Source organism: Poromitra crassiceps (genome assembly GCF_964638095.1).
Source record: "Poromitra crassiceps genome assembly, chromosome: 9".
Classification (NCBI taxonomy): domain Eukaryota; kingdom Metazoa; phylum Chordata; class Actinopteri; order Beryciformes; family Melamphaidae; genus Poromitra; species Poromitra crassiceps.
The window spans coordinates 50,342,199-50,359,113 of record NC_139630.1 but is presented as its reverse complement, the minus strand read 5'-3'; the positions used below and the strand labels follow the sequence as shown (position 1 = coordinate 50,359,113).

At 42.2% G+C, this 16,915-nt stretch overlaps 2 protein-coding genes across 3 annotated transcripts; both read left to right on the top strand.

Moving 5' to 3' along the window:
* The first annotated feature begins 1,183 nt into the window (after positions 1–1,183).
* On the top strand, positions 1,184–11,886 carry fdft1 (farnesyl-diphosphate farnesyltransferase 1). Of its 2 annotated transcripts, XM_083642544.1 has the most exons (8): positions 1,184–1,302; positions 3,103–3,200; positions 5,069–5,252; positions 6,129–6,257; positions 6,938–7,129; positions 8,783–8,959; positions 9,741–9,893; positions 9,979–11,886. In XM_083642544.1, the coding sequence occupies exons 1-8, from the start codon at positions 1,207–1,209 to the stop codon at positions 10,204–10,206; spliced, it is 1,257 nt and encodes a 418-aa protein (XP_083498670.1). In that variant the 5' UTR covers positions 1,184–1,206; the 3' UTR covers positions 10,207–11,886. The 2 variants fall into 2 exon arrangements, with proteins under 2 accessions (XP_083498670.1, XP_083498669.1); XM_083642543.1 differs by lacking the exon at positions 1,184–1,302 and having other exon boundaries at positions 2,848–3,200.
* A 1,583-nt stretch (positions 11,887–13,469) lies between these two features.
* On the top strand, positions 13,470–16,624 carry LOC310782372 (cathepsin B-like; the record flags this gene model as incomplete). Its single annotated transcript, XM_083643037.1, has 9 exons — positions 13,470–13,592; positions 13,721–13,806; positions 13,906–14,020; positions 14,163–14,278; positions 14,864–14,949; positions 15,116–15,259; positions 16,059–16,175; positions 16,266–16,394; positions 16,548–16,624. The coding sequence occupies 9 exons, from the start codon at positions 13,470–13,472 to the stop codon at positions 16,622–16,624; spliced, it is 993 nt and encodes a 330-aa protein (XP_083499163.1).
* Between the last annotated feature and the right edge of the window lie 291 nt (positions 16,625–16,915).

Here is a 16,915-nt window from a genome sequence, read left to right as displayed (position 1 = left end):
CAGTACCCGTAGGGGTGCACGTAAGCCTGGTTGGGAATCACTGAATAGTGGACGGAAGGATGGTCCATGCATGACGGAAGGACGGACGGATGGACGGACGGACGGACAGACACACAAAGTCAGTTATAGAAGCGGCTGCACCCCTTAGAAACAAATGGTAAACAAGACATCCACAAACCACAAACACTGACACAATGTTATCCGCATCGCATCTCAATTCCCAAAAAGTAGCTGTCCTCCCTCCAGACTATACACGCAGCTTCCTCAATACACCATTTACTATGAAACTTGCATTCTTTTGTATTCATAAATTAATCTATATTGATAAAATGCCTTAAAAGCCTCGAAAAAGTCTGACTGTTACTCCAGCATCTACTTTCCTCTTCTTACAGGCTACCGTCCGCTACACAGCCATTTTGCCTGCTTCAGAAAGAAATGAATGGTACAACCCATCATTTGTTCACTGCACTCAAAACAAAAAGTATTTGAACCAGTGAATATTCTTCAGAAAGGGCAGCCACTGCCCACATTATGTTCACTAGAGACAAATGCATTGGCAGGCATTACCCCATGTAGTCGCCTACTCTCCACTTTAATATGGGGGGGGGGGGGGGGGGGTGAGAGAGAGAGAGACTTGCTCATGGGATAGGCTACTATAAGCAGGAGATCAGTCCTCTGCCCCAGATCCCCTCAATAGGCTTTACTCCACACCACAGGTGGCTTTGCATTAACCCTGCTGCGGCCTGATTTATTATTGATTTTAACAAGAGATCGATATCAATTCAATGAGCAAATTATATAAATGACAATTAAGGCAAGGTTACAGCATTCATCATTTGAGGGCTATATTACAGTTATATGTGCTGTGAATGATACATAACTTCACCAGCATATAGACTCTAACAGCCAGGTACGGTTTCCCTCTTGTGTCGGCCAATCAGATACCTTCATTCACAGTGTCCGTCGAGGCGGGGCATCACACCAGACGCTCTAGACACTCATTGGGCAGCTGACGCTGAGCCCATGGTACGGCAGCCAATCACAGGCGTCAGTCGATCTGACGACTGCTTGTGATTGTAGGCAGTCTCTGGTGGACATGGTGCTGTGTTTCAGATCCACGCACCGCGCGAATGACTGAGGGAAATATGAGCAGCAGGGTTCTAGCACACCTTGAGTAGAGACACACTGCATGATAAGCAAAGCAACATGGATATCCTGAAATCATTAGGCCATCCGGAGGAGATATTCAACCTGTTCAAGTTTAAAATGGGCGGATGTCGAACCATGCCGAAGCTGGACTATGTGAGTATATCTCTTCACGAATATGCACTGAGAAAGTGCCAGCTTGTCGCATATGTCTGAGTTTCTGATGTGAGGGGCTCATTCATTCATTCATTCGTTCATTCATTCATTCATTCATTCATTCATTCAATAGCCTAACATTGTTGTATTTGCACATTTTCCATCAAGCAGCACATGATGTTCCATCCCAGCATCAACACACACACACACACACACACACACACACACACACACACACACACACACACACACACACACACACACACACACACACACACACACACACACACACACACAGAGTAATTGCAACAACGAATAAACAAAAACATGTGTATTTCCAAGTCGCATAACAATTCTTTAAGCATAAAAATACAAAATGCATTTGCATGATGCATGCATGCATGCACGCTGCATAGTTGCACAATTGCTCTGTGTCGCACTGCTCTCATCATCCCATCAATCACTTCATGGAAACGTCAACTAATTGGTCTGAGTGGAATTAGATGTAAAGTCCCATGGCTCCTGTGTTGGCTCAAGTTATAGATAACCATAGAGTCTGTAGCCAGGATAATGAGCTTTGGGCTCACCGGGGAGAGATGTGTTGCGCATGTTTGACGGCTAATCCGCGGTTTAACACTGATTTGACCCATAGTTTATATAGGCTGCCATGGTTCTTCGAGCAGAGAAAGTATAAGCTAGCTAGGCTACTTTATTTTATTTTCGCAGTTGCTAAAACGAGAAATAGGCTAGTAGTAGTAGACGACGACGAAGAAGAAGAAAACAATCAACCATTATAACCTTTATAGTATCCTATATAATTATATAATTGTTCATTATAATAGTAGTGAGTATTGTATAGTATCAATTTTAATCAATTTAAAATGTATTTTAGTCACCCTACTAGTAGCCTACTGACTGGAGGAGGCTGGATGCAAACTGCGCATCTTTGCAGACACCTACATGTCCTTCCTACTGTCTCCCACTAGATGGCAGGAGAAAACAGTGCAACAGTTGGCAGCAGACTTCCTCAATCACACACAGTTTCACTCCTTGTTTATGCATACTCAATATTAGGCTATATTTTCAGATAGACTTTATTATGCTAAGCTATAGCCTACTCGTTTCCACTAACGACCCTATCCTCATATAGGCTAAATAATAACACGTTGTTTATGTGGGTTTTATGTTACATCGTTTCATAAACGGGTTGAGTTGCCAAATTTCCTCCATTCAGTTACAACAGTTGTAACGTTAGGTTATGAAATATCTGCTCTTGAGTCTTGTTTTGGGCCATATTTTCGGCAGAGGTGGGAGTTGTTCCGCAAAGTCTGACGTGTAAACTGTGCGCGGTGCTGCGTAACAAGAGGAGATCTATGAACAATACGGATAGCCCGTGCTCTGCTCACTGCTTACCTGCAGAATGCTTGACAAACTGTTGGATCAGTGGTGTCCGCTGACGGCTTGAGCTCCGCTCTCCTCGACGTCCTACCAAAACAAGTTTTCACCTCCCTCGACTCCGCTTGTCCTCTACTGAACTCTGCTGAAACTGCGCTGCAAGCCGTAGCGTGTGACATGGACGGCGTTGTTTCATAGCTTCATATGGCCGGAGCGTGCTGCAAGTGTCCGGCCTCTCTGTCGGTGTTGAGGCGCTCTCTCTCGGTCACCCAGCGGAGCTCCGGGTCCGCTCCCCGGTCCCTGCTGCTGGGTGGCAGGCTGGGAGAGCGCCGGGCCCGGGCCTCCAGCGCCCTCAGACCTGCAGGCTCCTACCGACACCCTGCCTTCTTCTGTGTCTCCTGCCAGGAGGCCATGAGCGAGAGTCTGAGGACCTGCTACCTGTATCTGAACCAGACCAGCCGCAGCTTCGCAGCGGTCATCCAAGCGCTGGACGGAGACCTCAGGTGAGCCCAAACTGACTGTCTGGCTCCAGGTGAGGGAGGGGCGTGTCTGTCTGCACGCATGTTTTCAACAGCTACAGTTAGTTATAGATTACAGTAATAGCGAGTGTAGCATATCTGTGACAGGTCATTGTTGTACTGCAGGGGAAGGTATTCAGTTGGTTACCAAGCAGCAGTATGCCAGTGGTGGGTGGAGTAGACTGAAAAATATATACTCAAGTAAAAGTACAATTTAGCTACTCTGATTAACAAAATACTATATTAAATTAGGCTACTCAAAGTACAAGTTACATTCTATTTTAATATTTTGTAGTGTGTGGGCCAGCACAAAATAAAATGGCAAAAAAGCACAAGTGATAGAAGTAGTAGTAGAGCAAAAACAGGATCGATCTATGCAATCTCCCACTCCCTCTCCATCTTTCCCAGAGTGCACAAATGTAGTAGAGTAAAAAGTAGATTACTGGCTCAAAAATATACTTGAGTAAAGATAAGCAGTATACAATTTTAACAGAAAGAAAAGGCCAGCACTCAAAATGTCCTTTTTGCCATTTAACCCATTGATACCTGATGCAGCATTTGTGTGTGTATCCCTTTAAGACCGCGAACCGTGTGGGATACACACACAAATGCTGCATCAGGTATCAATGGGTTAATGCCACTGGGTCAGACTCAACATCAACGGTCAACAGACGCGTTTAAGCACAGAGCCAATGGTTACAAGTATAGACTACCCTTTGGCTGTGCACCTAAGCCAGTCTTTTTGCTGAGTTGTGCGCACACTTTCATTTACGTATATACAGTTTAAAAAATTAACATGAAAAGTACTCAATCCTTAAAAAGAAAACTGTTTTACTCATGTGCGTTACTTGCATACGGGCTCCAGTTTTTCCCAGCATGCTCCAGGAAATGATACCCGGAATCAAGAGATACGAGGCTTCATTTTGAGGTCTCAAAAACCAATGGGTGACGTCACGCTCAGTTGGTCCACATTATTTAGGTCAGTGCTTGTAACTCAACGTTACCCACCCTGGTATCTGCAAATGAAGTTTGTGTGGGGTGAATCATTGTCTAGATATGATTTAGTGTGACGCACAGTCAAACCCTCACAACACCTAGTGTGGAAAATTGATCATACCATGATTATTGATGCTGGCTGAGATTTCATGTGTCAGTATCTGTATATTACTTTCACAGTAAGAGATCATCCCTAACAAATGACTTGGTGACAGAACTGACTGCAAAAGATCATTTTGCTGGTGACCTGAGATTGACCTGGAGCAGGAAAAGTTTCTGCTTATGTTACAGACATCTACTGCTTAGTGTGTCTATTTTAAGACCATCGTTCAGTTGATTAATATCAGTACAGGACTGCCAGCTGTTTGTAAACACAAATCCTAACTGTGTGTGTGGACTTTGACCCACCAAGGCCTGCTTGACATGCCTGACACATGTGCTATTTGTTTCATTTTGCAAATGACAATGCAACTTTATAGTCAATAGTGATGTCACACCGAGCCCTTCAGGCATCTAACTGTGTATAATTGTAGCCCAACTGAATTTAAAATGTTTCACTGCATTTATAACACCTTAACTAAAGTAGTGTGTACATTTCAGTACTATACATTTGTTTTTCAAACTTGCCCTTCCAAATACATGTTTAGTTACTGTACTGTACATAATTCCCTGTTTTATTTTTCAGTTTGAGACATACATTTAATTCCACATCTTAATGCCACAAATCACTCTAATTTATAATATCAAATCATTTTCAACTGGTTTATTAAAACATTTGCAATACAAAGGCATTCCCAGTACAAAAACAAGCTTCTGCCAGTTATTTTTAAAGTCTCCTCTGTCTGTCCCATCTCCAGACATGCAGTTTGTATCTTCTACCTGGTGCTGCGGGCGCTGGACACGGTGGAGGACGACATGACTATCCCGCTGGAGACCAAGGTGCCCATGCTGAATGACTTCCACACCTACCTGTACCAGGCTGAGTGGTGCTTCACTGAGAGCCAGGAGAAAGACCGGCAAGTCCTGGAGGACTTCCCCACGGTCAGTAGACACCTCACTGACTGTATGGAACTGCTCACTTTCATCTATAGTACCATTACAATGACATTTACAGACATAAACAGCAATGTTCAGATTAATTTCCTAGTTCACTTCATATACTGTACAATAATGTACACTAGGGGTGGAAATCGATACATCAATGCATAGTATCGCAATATTTTGCGTGGCAATATTGTATCAACTTAAGTATCACGATAATATCGTATCGTGGGGCCTCTGTTGTTCCCACCCCTACATCCTACCTATGAGTTTTCCTTTGGGGACATAATGTGTAGTTGAAAAAACGTAATAAATCACAATATATCACAATATATGTTACTGCAATACTCAGCATATCGCAAAATGTTTAAAATTGCAATAATATCGTATCGTGACTTATATATCGTGATAATCTCGTATCATAAATGGTAAATGGCCTGCATTTATATAGTGCATTTATCCAAAGCGCTTTACAATGAGTAGGTACATTCACACACGGATGGCGGCAGACTCCCACGCAGGGTGCTGGCACAGCAAATTGGGGTTCAGTATCTTGCCCAAGGACACTTCGCCATGCGGACTGGAGGAGGCGGGGATCAAACTACCACCCTCTTTAATCCAAAGCGATTAGTGGACGACCCGCTGTACCTCCTGAGCTTCAGCCGCCGTGGGGCCTCTGGTGCACACGATAAAATGGTCAATTTAAAAGCTGGTTGCTGTTAATGCTATGGAAGTAATTCAATTACAAATCAAAGAATGACAAACAAGAGTGAAGTTATGATAATTGCTCTTATGTATTTTTTTGTATGGCAATAGGTTAATGAATGTGATAGATCATGCAACTGTAATCTTGATTTCTCCTTCCTTTTAATCTAGATTTCCCTGGAATTCAGAAACCTCGGTCAGGAATACCGGGACGTCATCTCGGATATCTGCCACCGTATGGGAATGGGAATGGCTGAATTCCTGGAGAAGAAAGTGGGATCCATGAAGGAGTGGGACCAGGTAATGTTACCCTGAAAATAAAACCCTAAGTCATTTAAGTGATTTATGACATTTATCGCCCTCTACAGGGGACTAAGCATTTCAACAACATCAACAAGCTTCTGGCACAGGCTATGGTGGCCTGTAATGGACATAAAACTAATGGTCACATTTTCACAATAGAGACAAGTGAACTACTGTAGCTACTTAGTTATTCAACTGAAACGGCTAGTGAAGAGGTAATACATCACAATTCAAAATAATACATCTTTGTCATTGATTTCTTTTTTTTTTACTTAAAAACAAAATGTTAACACCGATTTTCACTGGTAGCACCGTCGTCCGCCATCTTTGAGCATCTGAAAAAGTGAGGTGGGGGATGTGTCCAAAACAGAGTACGGGCTTGCAATCGAGTTGGAAATCTCAGCATCTCACAAAGTAATCCTTGAGTCATTGATCTTGTTGAACAACCCGATCTCATTTTAAAAATATGTTCATCAGACCGCACCACAGCAGTTGTACGCCCTTCACACAGACAGATGACTCTCAATATTGTGTGAAGACTTGATTAATCTAAATCCGGTGTCTTATTATCACTGTGTGTACATACACTCATAAGCTAATGTGTTTGTTATTTAACCCATTTCGTACTGTGACTGTGAAAGCTGATGCCATCTTGTCTGTTTTTGTCCTCCGTGCAGTACTGCCACTATGTGGCGGGGCTGGTGGGCATCGGGCTGTCTCAGCTGTTCTCTGCGTCCCAGCTGGAGGACCCCGAGGTGGGCCGGGACACCGAGCTGGCCAACTCCATGGGCCTGTTCCTCCAGAAGACCAACATCATCCGAGACTACCTGGAGGACACGCAGGAGGGACGCGCCTTCTGGCCACAGGAGGTAGGCCTTCTTTTGTCCTGCTGTGTGTGTGTGCGCGTGCGTGCGTGCGTGCGTGCGTGTGTGTGTCTGTGAGTGTGTGTGTGTTGTGCATACCTCTGCACACAGCTATGCAGTATTCTAGTAAAAGGAAATACTCGTGAATACTGTGTGCGTTCTTTGCACCATGGACTCTCATTGTGTGTCATGAAAGGTACGTGTGTACAAAAGGTGTTTGGAACCTCTGGCCGCCGTTTCTATTCATACTACTCGCTTCCCTTTGTTTCCCTTTCTAGTTCCACAATAGAGTTCACATACATTTAATAGTAAGTAGTGTCAAGTGTCGTGGGAAGATACTTTAAGGTGTTTTAAGGGGGCAAATGAAACAAGTGAATACTTTTCTGAAAGTGTAAATCATTTCTGTAATGGCAATAGCACTAGGGCTGTGGCGATTCACTTATCTCCCGATTCGATACTATCACGATTCTAGGGTGCTGATTCGATTTATATTGCGATTCTTAAGTATTGCGATTCTACGATTATTGCGATTCGATATTACGATTTATTGCGATTTTTGTTTATTTTTTTCTTTTCTTTTTTCAGTTTGTTTGCTTTTTTACACTAGATTAGAACATGGGAAAAGTTGAATCATACACTAGAGACTGTATATATATCATGAGTAGGGCTGGGCGATATAGTTAAAAACAGGGGCGGACTGGGATCATAATTCAGGCCGGGCATTAGATACCAAGCAGGCCAGGCCGATATGGGCCAACGCGCGTGAAATTTGGGCCGTTTGAAGCCAGATTTGGGCCGTTTGAAGTCCAATTTTACAATGAGATGCACCCACTTTAACCCTGAAGTGTAATTATTACTTCAGACTAACTAATAAAGTAATAAAACCACTAGTAAACCAGTAGGCGGCGCCTGGCCTGCTGTTCAGTGAGTGGCCTGACTGCAAGCACACAAAAAAAAAAAGTTTTTTTTTTTTTTTTTTTTTTTTTGCGATTATCGATTCTGGAATAAAAGATCGATCCAAAAAATCGTGACATTAAAAATCGCGATACTTAGGTGAATCGATTTTTTCCCCCACCCCTAAATAGCACCCATCTTTTTATTAACGTTTGCATAGGAGTGATCAAGGGTTTAGACTAGAGGAAAGGACATACTTAGACGGACTTGACACTATTCCTTCTGTATAAGTGGTTGCCAGTTGCGTAAAAAAAGTTCTACTATATGTATGGTTGTGTATCGTTTAAAATAATTATATCAATACCAGTACCCAAGTGATACCGATACCAATAGAGTACATACCTTTTTTGCTGCTCTGTTTGATACCCATCATGTGAATTTGAATGTTTTGGTGGCATCTCGTCGCGGCACGCTAACCTGCCAACTCCGCACATACACTGCACTCGACTGTATGGGTTGTAGCTGCTGCGATAATCAGCCAATCACACGTCACGTTAAATTGAAGAACACTTGCTGTGATTGGCTGCGAGCAAAACCATACAAATAGTCACGTTTTTCTAGATCTGTGTACCAAATGGATCTAATGCAGGTATCGTTTGAGTGGAGAAGTTTCGATACTACTTGGTACTGGTTACCGAAACCCAGCCCTCACTATGATGTCATGTCAATGTATGTGTAATGTTGGTGCCTTCTCTCTCCCTGTAGGCGTGGAGCCAGTTTGCAGGTCGCCTGGAGGACTTGGCCCAGCTGGAGAAGCTGGAGTCAGCCCTGTCCTGTCTCAACCTGCTGGTGACTGATGCTCTGCACCACGTGCCGGATGTTATTGCCTACCTGGACCGCCTGCGCAACCAGAGCGTCTTCAATTTCTGTGCCATTCCACAGGTATAGACAGTCCTAGATCATGACATGTATTCCTTTCATGAGCTGTATGTAGACCTGTAGATCCCGTCATATAGTGTTTGTTTTCCTCACTACTGTATATTAATATCTATATGGTTCCTTAAAGCCCAGTTCAAACCAATGATTTGCAACAAGACTGGATGCATCTTGCACATGCTTGCAATGTACCAGGTCTGCAACATTCTGACACCTGCCTGTTCACACCAATGCAACTAGATGAGATGGTGTGTCTGTTGACTCTGTGTACTTTCCTTCACTGCTGGCTTTTAAGGCTTTTTTCTTCTTCTTTATTTTTTGCAGCTGGAAATTTAAAATAACTGCAGTGGCCTAATCCTTTAATAAAATGTAGAAGGATACCTTTTTAATTCTGATTTTTTTTACAGTCTCTGTGTTTACAGTAGCAAACTCTTTGGGTGTTTGTTTCCTGACACTTTTATCCATTTCAATTGGCCAATCAATAGCTTTGATTTTTATGACATGCTTGACCTGCAGACATTTCCATACACTGTCAGCTTTTGTTATTACTGCCAGTTATGTTTCTGATCAAATCAGTTTAATGTTCTGAGGACTGACTGATTGGAGAAAAATCACATAAGGATGAACAGGGATTGATGTTTTTTAAATCCTAATTTTGTAAATAAAGAAAAGAAAAAGGTGGGCTTTATTGAGTAGAATTAATTGTCTATGTCTATGTCTATTGTCTATGTCTAATCCACTCGGCTGCATGGTGATCTGACTGGTGTGTTATTCCTCTGTTGACCAGGTGATGGCGATAGCGACCCTGTCAGCGTGTTACAATAACCCCGTGGTGTTCCAGGGAGTGGTGAAGATCAGGAAGGGACAGGCTGTCACACTCATGATGGAGGCCACCGACATGAGAGCTGTGCAGAGCATTATCGCCCAATACAGCCAGGAGGTTTGTTTGTTTGTTTGTGTTTATATATGTGTCTATCTTCCACTATATAATTGTACCTCAACACAAACAATCTCTCTCTCCACAGATATTACAGAAGGTCTCCCTCTCCGATCCCTCCCGGGACAAGACCCTGCACATCCTGGCAATCATCAGAGAGAAGTCGTCCCTGTCCCAGTCCAGCCTGCCCTCCAGGACACACCACCTGTCCCCCATGTACCTGTCTGCCGCCATGCTGCTGGCTGCGCTCAGCTGGCAGTACCTCAGCACGACCGCAGCGCAGGCCCAGGGCACCGGAGACCAGCAGGGACACTGAGGCCCGCGCTCACCCTCACCTTTCCTGCGGCACACAGACTGAGAACGCCTCTGTACCATGGTTTTCCTCTGACTGGGAAGAAACTGAAGCGCCTTTGCAGTTTCAGCTCCCTTTGTTTTGGCCTGTACAGACCAGACTATAGAGGGGCTACTGGTAGCAGGCAGTTGATATTAGTTTTTCTGATAGTGATTTTCAGTAGTCCATCTTGCATCTGGATAAACTATTTACACACATTGTTGTGTGGTTATATTAATCAGGATATATGGCACATTACACTAATTCAGGGCGTTTTGTTTTTTGATGTTAATTCTTATGGTGAACTTGTGTGTTGTTTTTTCTTCCTTCTTTCAAAATTTGGACCCAGCATTTGAATTGATGACAATTCTAAAGGGAAACTTATGTATTTTTCAACCTAGTCGCTATTTTCCAATCTTTTTGTGTCGTGACTAATGGAGACAACAATTTTTGAAATGTGTCCAGTATTGAGCGAGAGCGCTTCTGACAACATAATTGAAGGACCCTACAGAGAAAAAAAAAAAAAAAATTATTCACTTCACTTCATCTAGTCTGTGTGTGTAACCAAGTCTCGCTCGAAGTCTCACCAGAGTTGAGTTGTTGCAGGAATGTTGTCAGACACTTAATAACAATCTGAGCGTGTCAGTGGCACAAACAAGCACTTTTAGTGGACGTGCATCGATGTTGCGCATTTTTTCTGAAGCGCTCTCACTCAATACTGGACCAATTTCAAAAAGTGTTGCCCCCATTAGTTGCCCCCCCAAAAGATAAAAATACTGAAGTTTCACTTTAAGGCTTTAGTGAACTTTTTTAGTTAAAAAATATGAATTTGAATATACCAAGTGGGTTATTTTTTTAAAGCTTTTCATAACAGCACATTTCAAGACACTGAACATTTTTAATACAATTTTGCCGATGTTGAACATAGTGTTACCTACAGGCCAAAAAAAAAGAAGCAAAAAATGAAATTTTAGACATTTTGTATCAAAATTACAGACCGTCTCTTTCCGCTAAACAGCAAATTTCTGTTGATGAATTTTCTGTTTAATTGGGAAATAGGTCAGTAGATGGAAGCACATCACACTCTCCATGCCACTTCATAGAGTTTTTAAGATATTGAGGAATAGCCAGTGAACTCTTTTTTCTTTCAGCTATTTTGTCTCACATCTTAGTTTCTTTATTTTCCCCGTGTCAAGTCAAAACCAACTGAATGTTCCACTTGTAAGTGTTTCCATTGAAGATGAGAAAGACAGCTGTTGCAGCAGTGCACTTACTACTGTAGACTTAGCAGCTGCACTGTATGTTAGCATACAATGATGTTGTCCGCATCCACTCACACAGTAGATTTACTCTCTTCTCTTCTTTAATCTGTTTGGACTTTGAAAGCTAAAGACAAGGAAAGAACAGTAGAATGACGAGACAGTTTTATCTGAGGAGGACTTTAAAATCTGTAAATTAAGAAGAGAGAATGAGCATATATATAAAAATGTAATTGCGCTGATACAGTAGATTTAATATCAGACACAAATGCATATTACTAGCTAAGTGTCCTTAACAGCTTTGGTGTGTAGAAAGGCTAGCACAGAGGAACCTTGTACAGAACCAAAGGAGAGCTATATGAAAAACATTGCTATGTAATGTGGAATTTTGATTTGTACATACTTGAACAAATAAAGAGTTGAAAGGATCCAACGCATTTTGAATGTTGACTTGTACTCCGTCTGTGCAGACAAGCACAAATCATTTGAGGTTTACAATCTTTTGTTGGTCATCGGTGAATTGTTTTATAGTTTCCAGACTGTAAAATTATATTCTTGCCTATTTTACTGCAGTCATAGCTGAGTCAAGGCCATATTTCAAGGTTAATGTAATGTGTCTGGGGATCTTTGTAAGTGTTTGTGTTGTGTGTAGATTTTCAGAAAGTTAAAATGACGTAATTCCTCTTTGTCAGGTTGTCAGGTCATCACTTTCAAAGCAGTTGTCAACCTTTGAAAAGAGTTGGTTTGTCATGTGAGTTTTATACTGATGGTCCGTTATGCAGACATGTGATTCCATAACTGGCTTGTAAAAAAGGACAGCAAGAGCTGAGGGAATCAAAGAGGATTGGTATCTTGTTGAGTGTGAGCGAAGAATTCCTCTGACTAAGAACATCCATCAAACCAACAAGGTAAAAGTAGAGGTTTAGATTTGTCCACTTTTTAAATTTAATATTACTACTTTTAATTTATTTTAGAGAATGTTTTTTATTTTTTATTTATGTTGAAAAATGTAAATATTCATTGTCATGCTTGTATGCACAATATTAGCATTTTGATATTGTATTATTACCAACAAATATACTTCATCTCAACTCGTATGATTCATAGTTGATTAGTCACTTGACTGGGTCACTTGATCAGCACCAGAGAAGAAGTATTTCATTAACAAGATGTTCCCATGTGATTAAAGCAACACTACTGAGCCAAACGGGGAAAAGTTGTTGCCGCCTGGGGTTGATTATTAAAACAGTTCGTACTGACAGCTGAACTGAAAGCTCTGGAACGAGCTCCACCAGGACTTGAAAGCCTCTGCTTCTGTGGAGATCTTCAAGTGGCAGCTGAAGACCCACCTTTTCAGACAGGTGTTTGGACTTTTGTAGATGGAACTGTTGATTTTGTACTCAGAACTTCTGAGTCTGTATGTTGTGTATCATCTTTTATGCCCTTTTTGCTGTATTTTATATTTTGTTGGATTTTATATGATTTGACTTTAAACCACTGTGAAGCACTCTGTGCATCCGTGCTGAGAAGGGTGCAATACAAATAAAGTTTTACTTACTTACTTACAGCATTAGAACTAGAATAATTTTATTTGGCCAAGGTATGTTTGCACATACAAGGAAATTGACTTGGTGTGGTTGATGCACAAGTAAGTTACATGGGAGGTTACGTAAGGAATACGATAAGTTAGACGAAATATACAAGATATAGACAGATATAAAAATGTAAAAGATATAAACAGATATAAAGATATTTAACAGCCAAGTGTGGCAAACCAAAAATTAACAATTTAGCAAAAATATGTACAAGGTGTAATTAGAAGTAGCAGAGGTTATATGCATTGTATTGCACATGGAGTGCAGATATTAAGAGAATATTAACAATATCATGCAGCTTATATGCTTCACATGGATACAGAAACAGCACGTTTTTTTTTAAATCTTCTAGCTTCTATGGTTATTTTAAAGTCTGCTGACACTGTTTTTCAGGATGTGTCGGCTGACCCTCCTCTGTGTGCTGCTGGCCTCGTCCGTCACCTGGGCGCGGCCACAGCTGCCTCTCCTCTCCTCCCAGATGGTTGACTTCATTAACAAGGCCAACTCCACCTGGGAGGTGAGGCCTCTTATCAACTTGGTCAACCATTAAACAATGTCGAGTGTTTGGTACGTTTTTGAACTCTACAGAAACTATTGATGAGATCTCTCTGTTTTCTATTTGAACCCCTCTCATTCCTGCTCCAGGCCGGCCAGAACTTCTATAATGTTGACATCAGCTATGTGAAGGGACTGTATGGGACCATATTGAATGGGCCCAGGCTTCCAGAGGTGTAAGTGACAGTACCAGCCTACTGCATGTGTGCACAACATGACACAAGTCCAACTAGGTGATGGTCAGTGTCAGTGACCATGCATGCTCTCCTGTGCAGGCTCCACTCTGTTGATGGTGTGAGGCTTCCAGACAGCTTCGACGCACGCCAGCAGTGGTCCAGCTGTCCCACCATCCAGCAGATCAGAGATCAGGGCTCTTGTGGTTCCTGCTGGGTAAGACAGACTTGAACCAGTAGAATAACATTACATACATTACATTACATACTTCATACAAACCCACATTAAAAAACGCACAATCCCTTTATGAAGTATCTATCACATTCTCCAATATTGCTCCCTCTTTGGTTTCCCCCAGGCCTTTGGGGCAGCTGAGGCGATATCAGACAGAATATGTATCCAGAGTGCCAGCAAAGTCTCTGTGGAGATCTCTGCTGAAGACCTGCTCTCCTGCTGTGAAGATTGTGGCATGGGGTGAGTATGTGTGTGTGTACATGTGTGTTTGTGCTTGTGCATGCATGATTCTTATTTTTACCAACTACTTCAGAATGACTCCAAATCATCTCCTCAGTGGTGGAAAGTCCTACTTGTATTGTTACTTTGCTGATAGTTAAAGTACTGTGGTAAAAATCTACTTAAGTAAAAGTTTAAAGTAGCTAATTGAAAATATAAAAGTTACTGTTTTTTGGGTTGTTGTTTTTTAGAAAATATATCTTTGTTATATGCAATCTTTTTCAGGCAGTTCTAAATGGACGAGGGTACAGAGTTTAAGCTTGATTATATTAATTGGAAACCTTGGAAATGACAAAGAAAGTGCACAGATGATTTGTAAATTTCCGGTTGCCAACAAAATGAAAATACTTCATACTTCGAAACATACTTGGATCAGAGTAAAATGCATGACTTTAAACAGTACTCAACAAAGTACAAGTACACAGAAAAGCTACTCAATTAGTAATGTGGGTAAACATAGGTTAGTTATTTCACCCATGGGCACATTGTTAAACACAATACTGGTGGGTGCATGCAGCGTACTGTAAAATATGTGCCTGTTTGCAGCTGTTTTGGCGGCTATCCCTCCTCTGCCTGGGAGTTCTGGGCAAAGAAGGGACTGGTGACAGGAGGGTTGCATGGCTCCAAAGTTGGTATGTTCATCATCAGATCTGTGCTGAAATCACTTTATAATGTCTTTCAGGAGACATTACAAGAAACTATTTAAACTGATAGTGGTTGTGTGTGTGTGTGTGTGTGTGTGTGTGTGTGTGTGTGTGTGTGTGTGTGTGTGTGTGTGTGTGTGTGTGTGTGTGACAGGCTGCCGGCCCTACAGCATCCCTCCCTGTGAGCACCATGTGAATGGAAGTCGTCCTCCCTGCAACGGCGAGGGGAAGACTCCTAAGTGTGAGCAGCAGTGCATCGACGGATACGCCCTGTCCTATCAGAAAGACAAACACTTCGGTATGCTGTCTCTCTTGTGTCCTCTCACATAAGCAATAACCTCAAATGGAAAACCAACACAGACCACATCTACAAAAAAGCCAATCAGAGACTCTTCTTCCTCCGTCAGCTCAAAAAATTCAGAATAAGAAAACATCTCCTGCTCCGGTTCTACCTGGCCATCATACAAAGCATCCTCACCTTCTCCATAACAGTTTGGTACAGCAGTCTGGACACTCACTCCAAAAACAAACTACAGCGAATCATCAATAAATCCTCCAAAATAATCCACACCCCCCTTCCGTCACTTGAATCACTCCACCGCCAAAGGACAATAAATAGAGCTAAAAAAAAACATTTCTGACCCCACTCACCCAGCATACCACATTTTCCAGCTGTTGCCCTCCAGGAGGCGCTACAGGTCTCTGCCCACCAAGACAACCCGTTTTAAAAACAGTTTCTTCCCCACTGCCATAAGGACACTGAACTCTATATAACAACCCCCATATCACTGCTGCTATGACTGTATTGTGTACTGTTATTGTGTTTTATGTATGTATTATGATGTTCAATGTTGGACCATTGCTTACGTATGAACTGTACTGAAAACAAATTCCACCAGCCTGGCTGTGTGGTCATTAAAGAATCTAATCTAATCTAAACCTAGAATGATAGGGTGCAACATTTTGTCAGTGTCCAAAACCAGATCTCTAATTATTTAAGACCAAGCGGACCTCTAAAATGGCCCAAAATCAATCAATCAATCAATCAATACATTATCAAACTGTAGTATTGATGCTGGCAATGTTGTCCTCTTCAGGGAAGCGTACCTACAGTGTCCCGTCCAAACAGGAGCAGATCATGACTGAGCTGTACAAGAACGGCCCGGTGGAAGCAGCTTTCTCCGTCTACCAGGACTTTCTGCTGTACAAGACTGGTGAGGCTGGTTTCACTATTCACTTCACTCTATTATTCACTAATTCCCTGGTGAGTGTGATGGTGAGGCCTCTTCTCTGTCTGCCTGCAGGTGTGTATCAGCATGTGACGGGGGAAATGCTGGGGGGCCACGCCATCAAGATCCTGGGCTGGGGGTCGGAAGGCGGGACCCCCTACTGGCTGGCTGCCAACTCCTGGAACACTGACTGGGGAGACAAAGGTACGACACAATAAGGCGGGGACTGGACAGCATCTCATCTCTGATTGGCCATACATGCTGACATACATGCTGACAAACTATGAAAGGCTGAGTGGCGACTCAGCTGTGAAGAAATTATGGTTTTAAATATTGTTTTGTTTTGTTTTGTTTAAGGGTTCTTCAAGATCAAGCGTGGAAATGATGAATGTGGCATTGAATCAGAGGTGGTTGCAGGGACTCCACTCCACTAGACATGAAATGAGTACTGCAGACAACTATCCAATCAAGTCAACCAAGGAATTTGACAAGGAAGACCACATTTAGTGAGAACATGTAGTGAATAGAGAGGCAAAGTGACCGCCTACTTCCTGCTTCAGCACTGTACCAGAGATTTTTACCCGCATTTATTTTCCCATAGACATTTTGTAAAATGTGTATAAAAATTGTTTTACTTTGTCAAACCAAACGGTTCAGCTATATTTAGAATCGGGAGAGACCATAGAACATTTCACTCAGACCAAAACTTAACTACATCGAAAAAA

What these genes read in the sequence shown, in the direction of transcription:
- fdft1 (XM_083642543.1), top strand. Translation starts at nt 2,902, where the DNA reads ATGGCCGGAGCGTGCTGCAAGTGTCCGGCCTCTCTGTCGGTGTTGAGG. An exon ending in GCGCCTTCTGGCCACAGGAG is followed by an intron (nt 7,130 to 8,782) that starts GTAGGCCTTCTT and finishes CTCTCCCTGTAG; the next exon opens with GCGTGGAGCCAGTTTGCAGG. An exon ending in ATTTCTGTGCCATTCCACAG is followed by an intron (nt 8,960 to 9,740) that starts GTATAGACAGTC and finishes TCTGTTGACCAG; the next exon opens with GTGATGGCGATAGCGACCCT.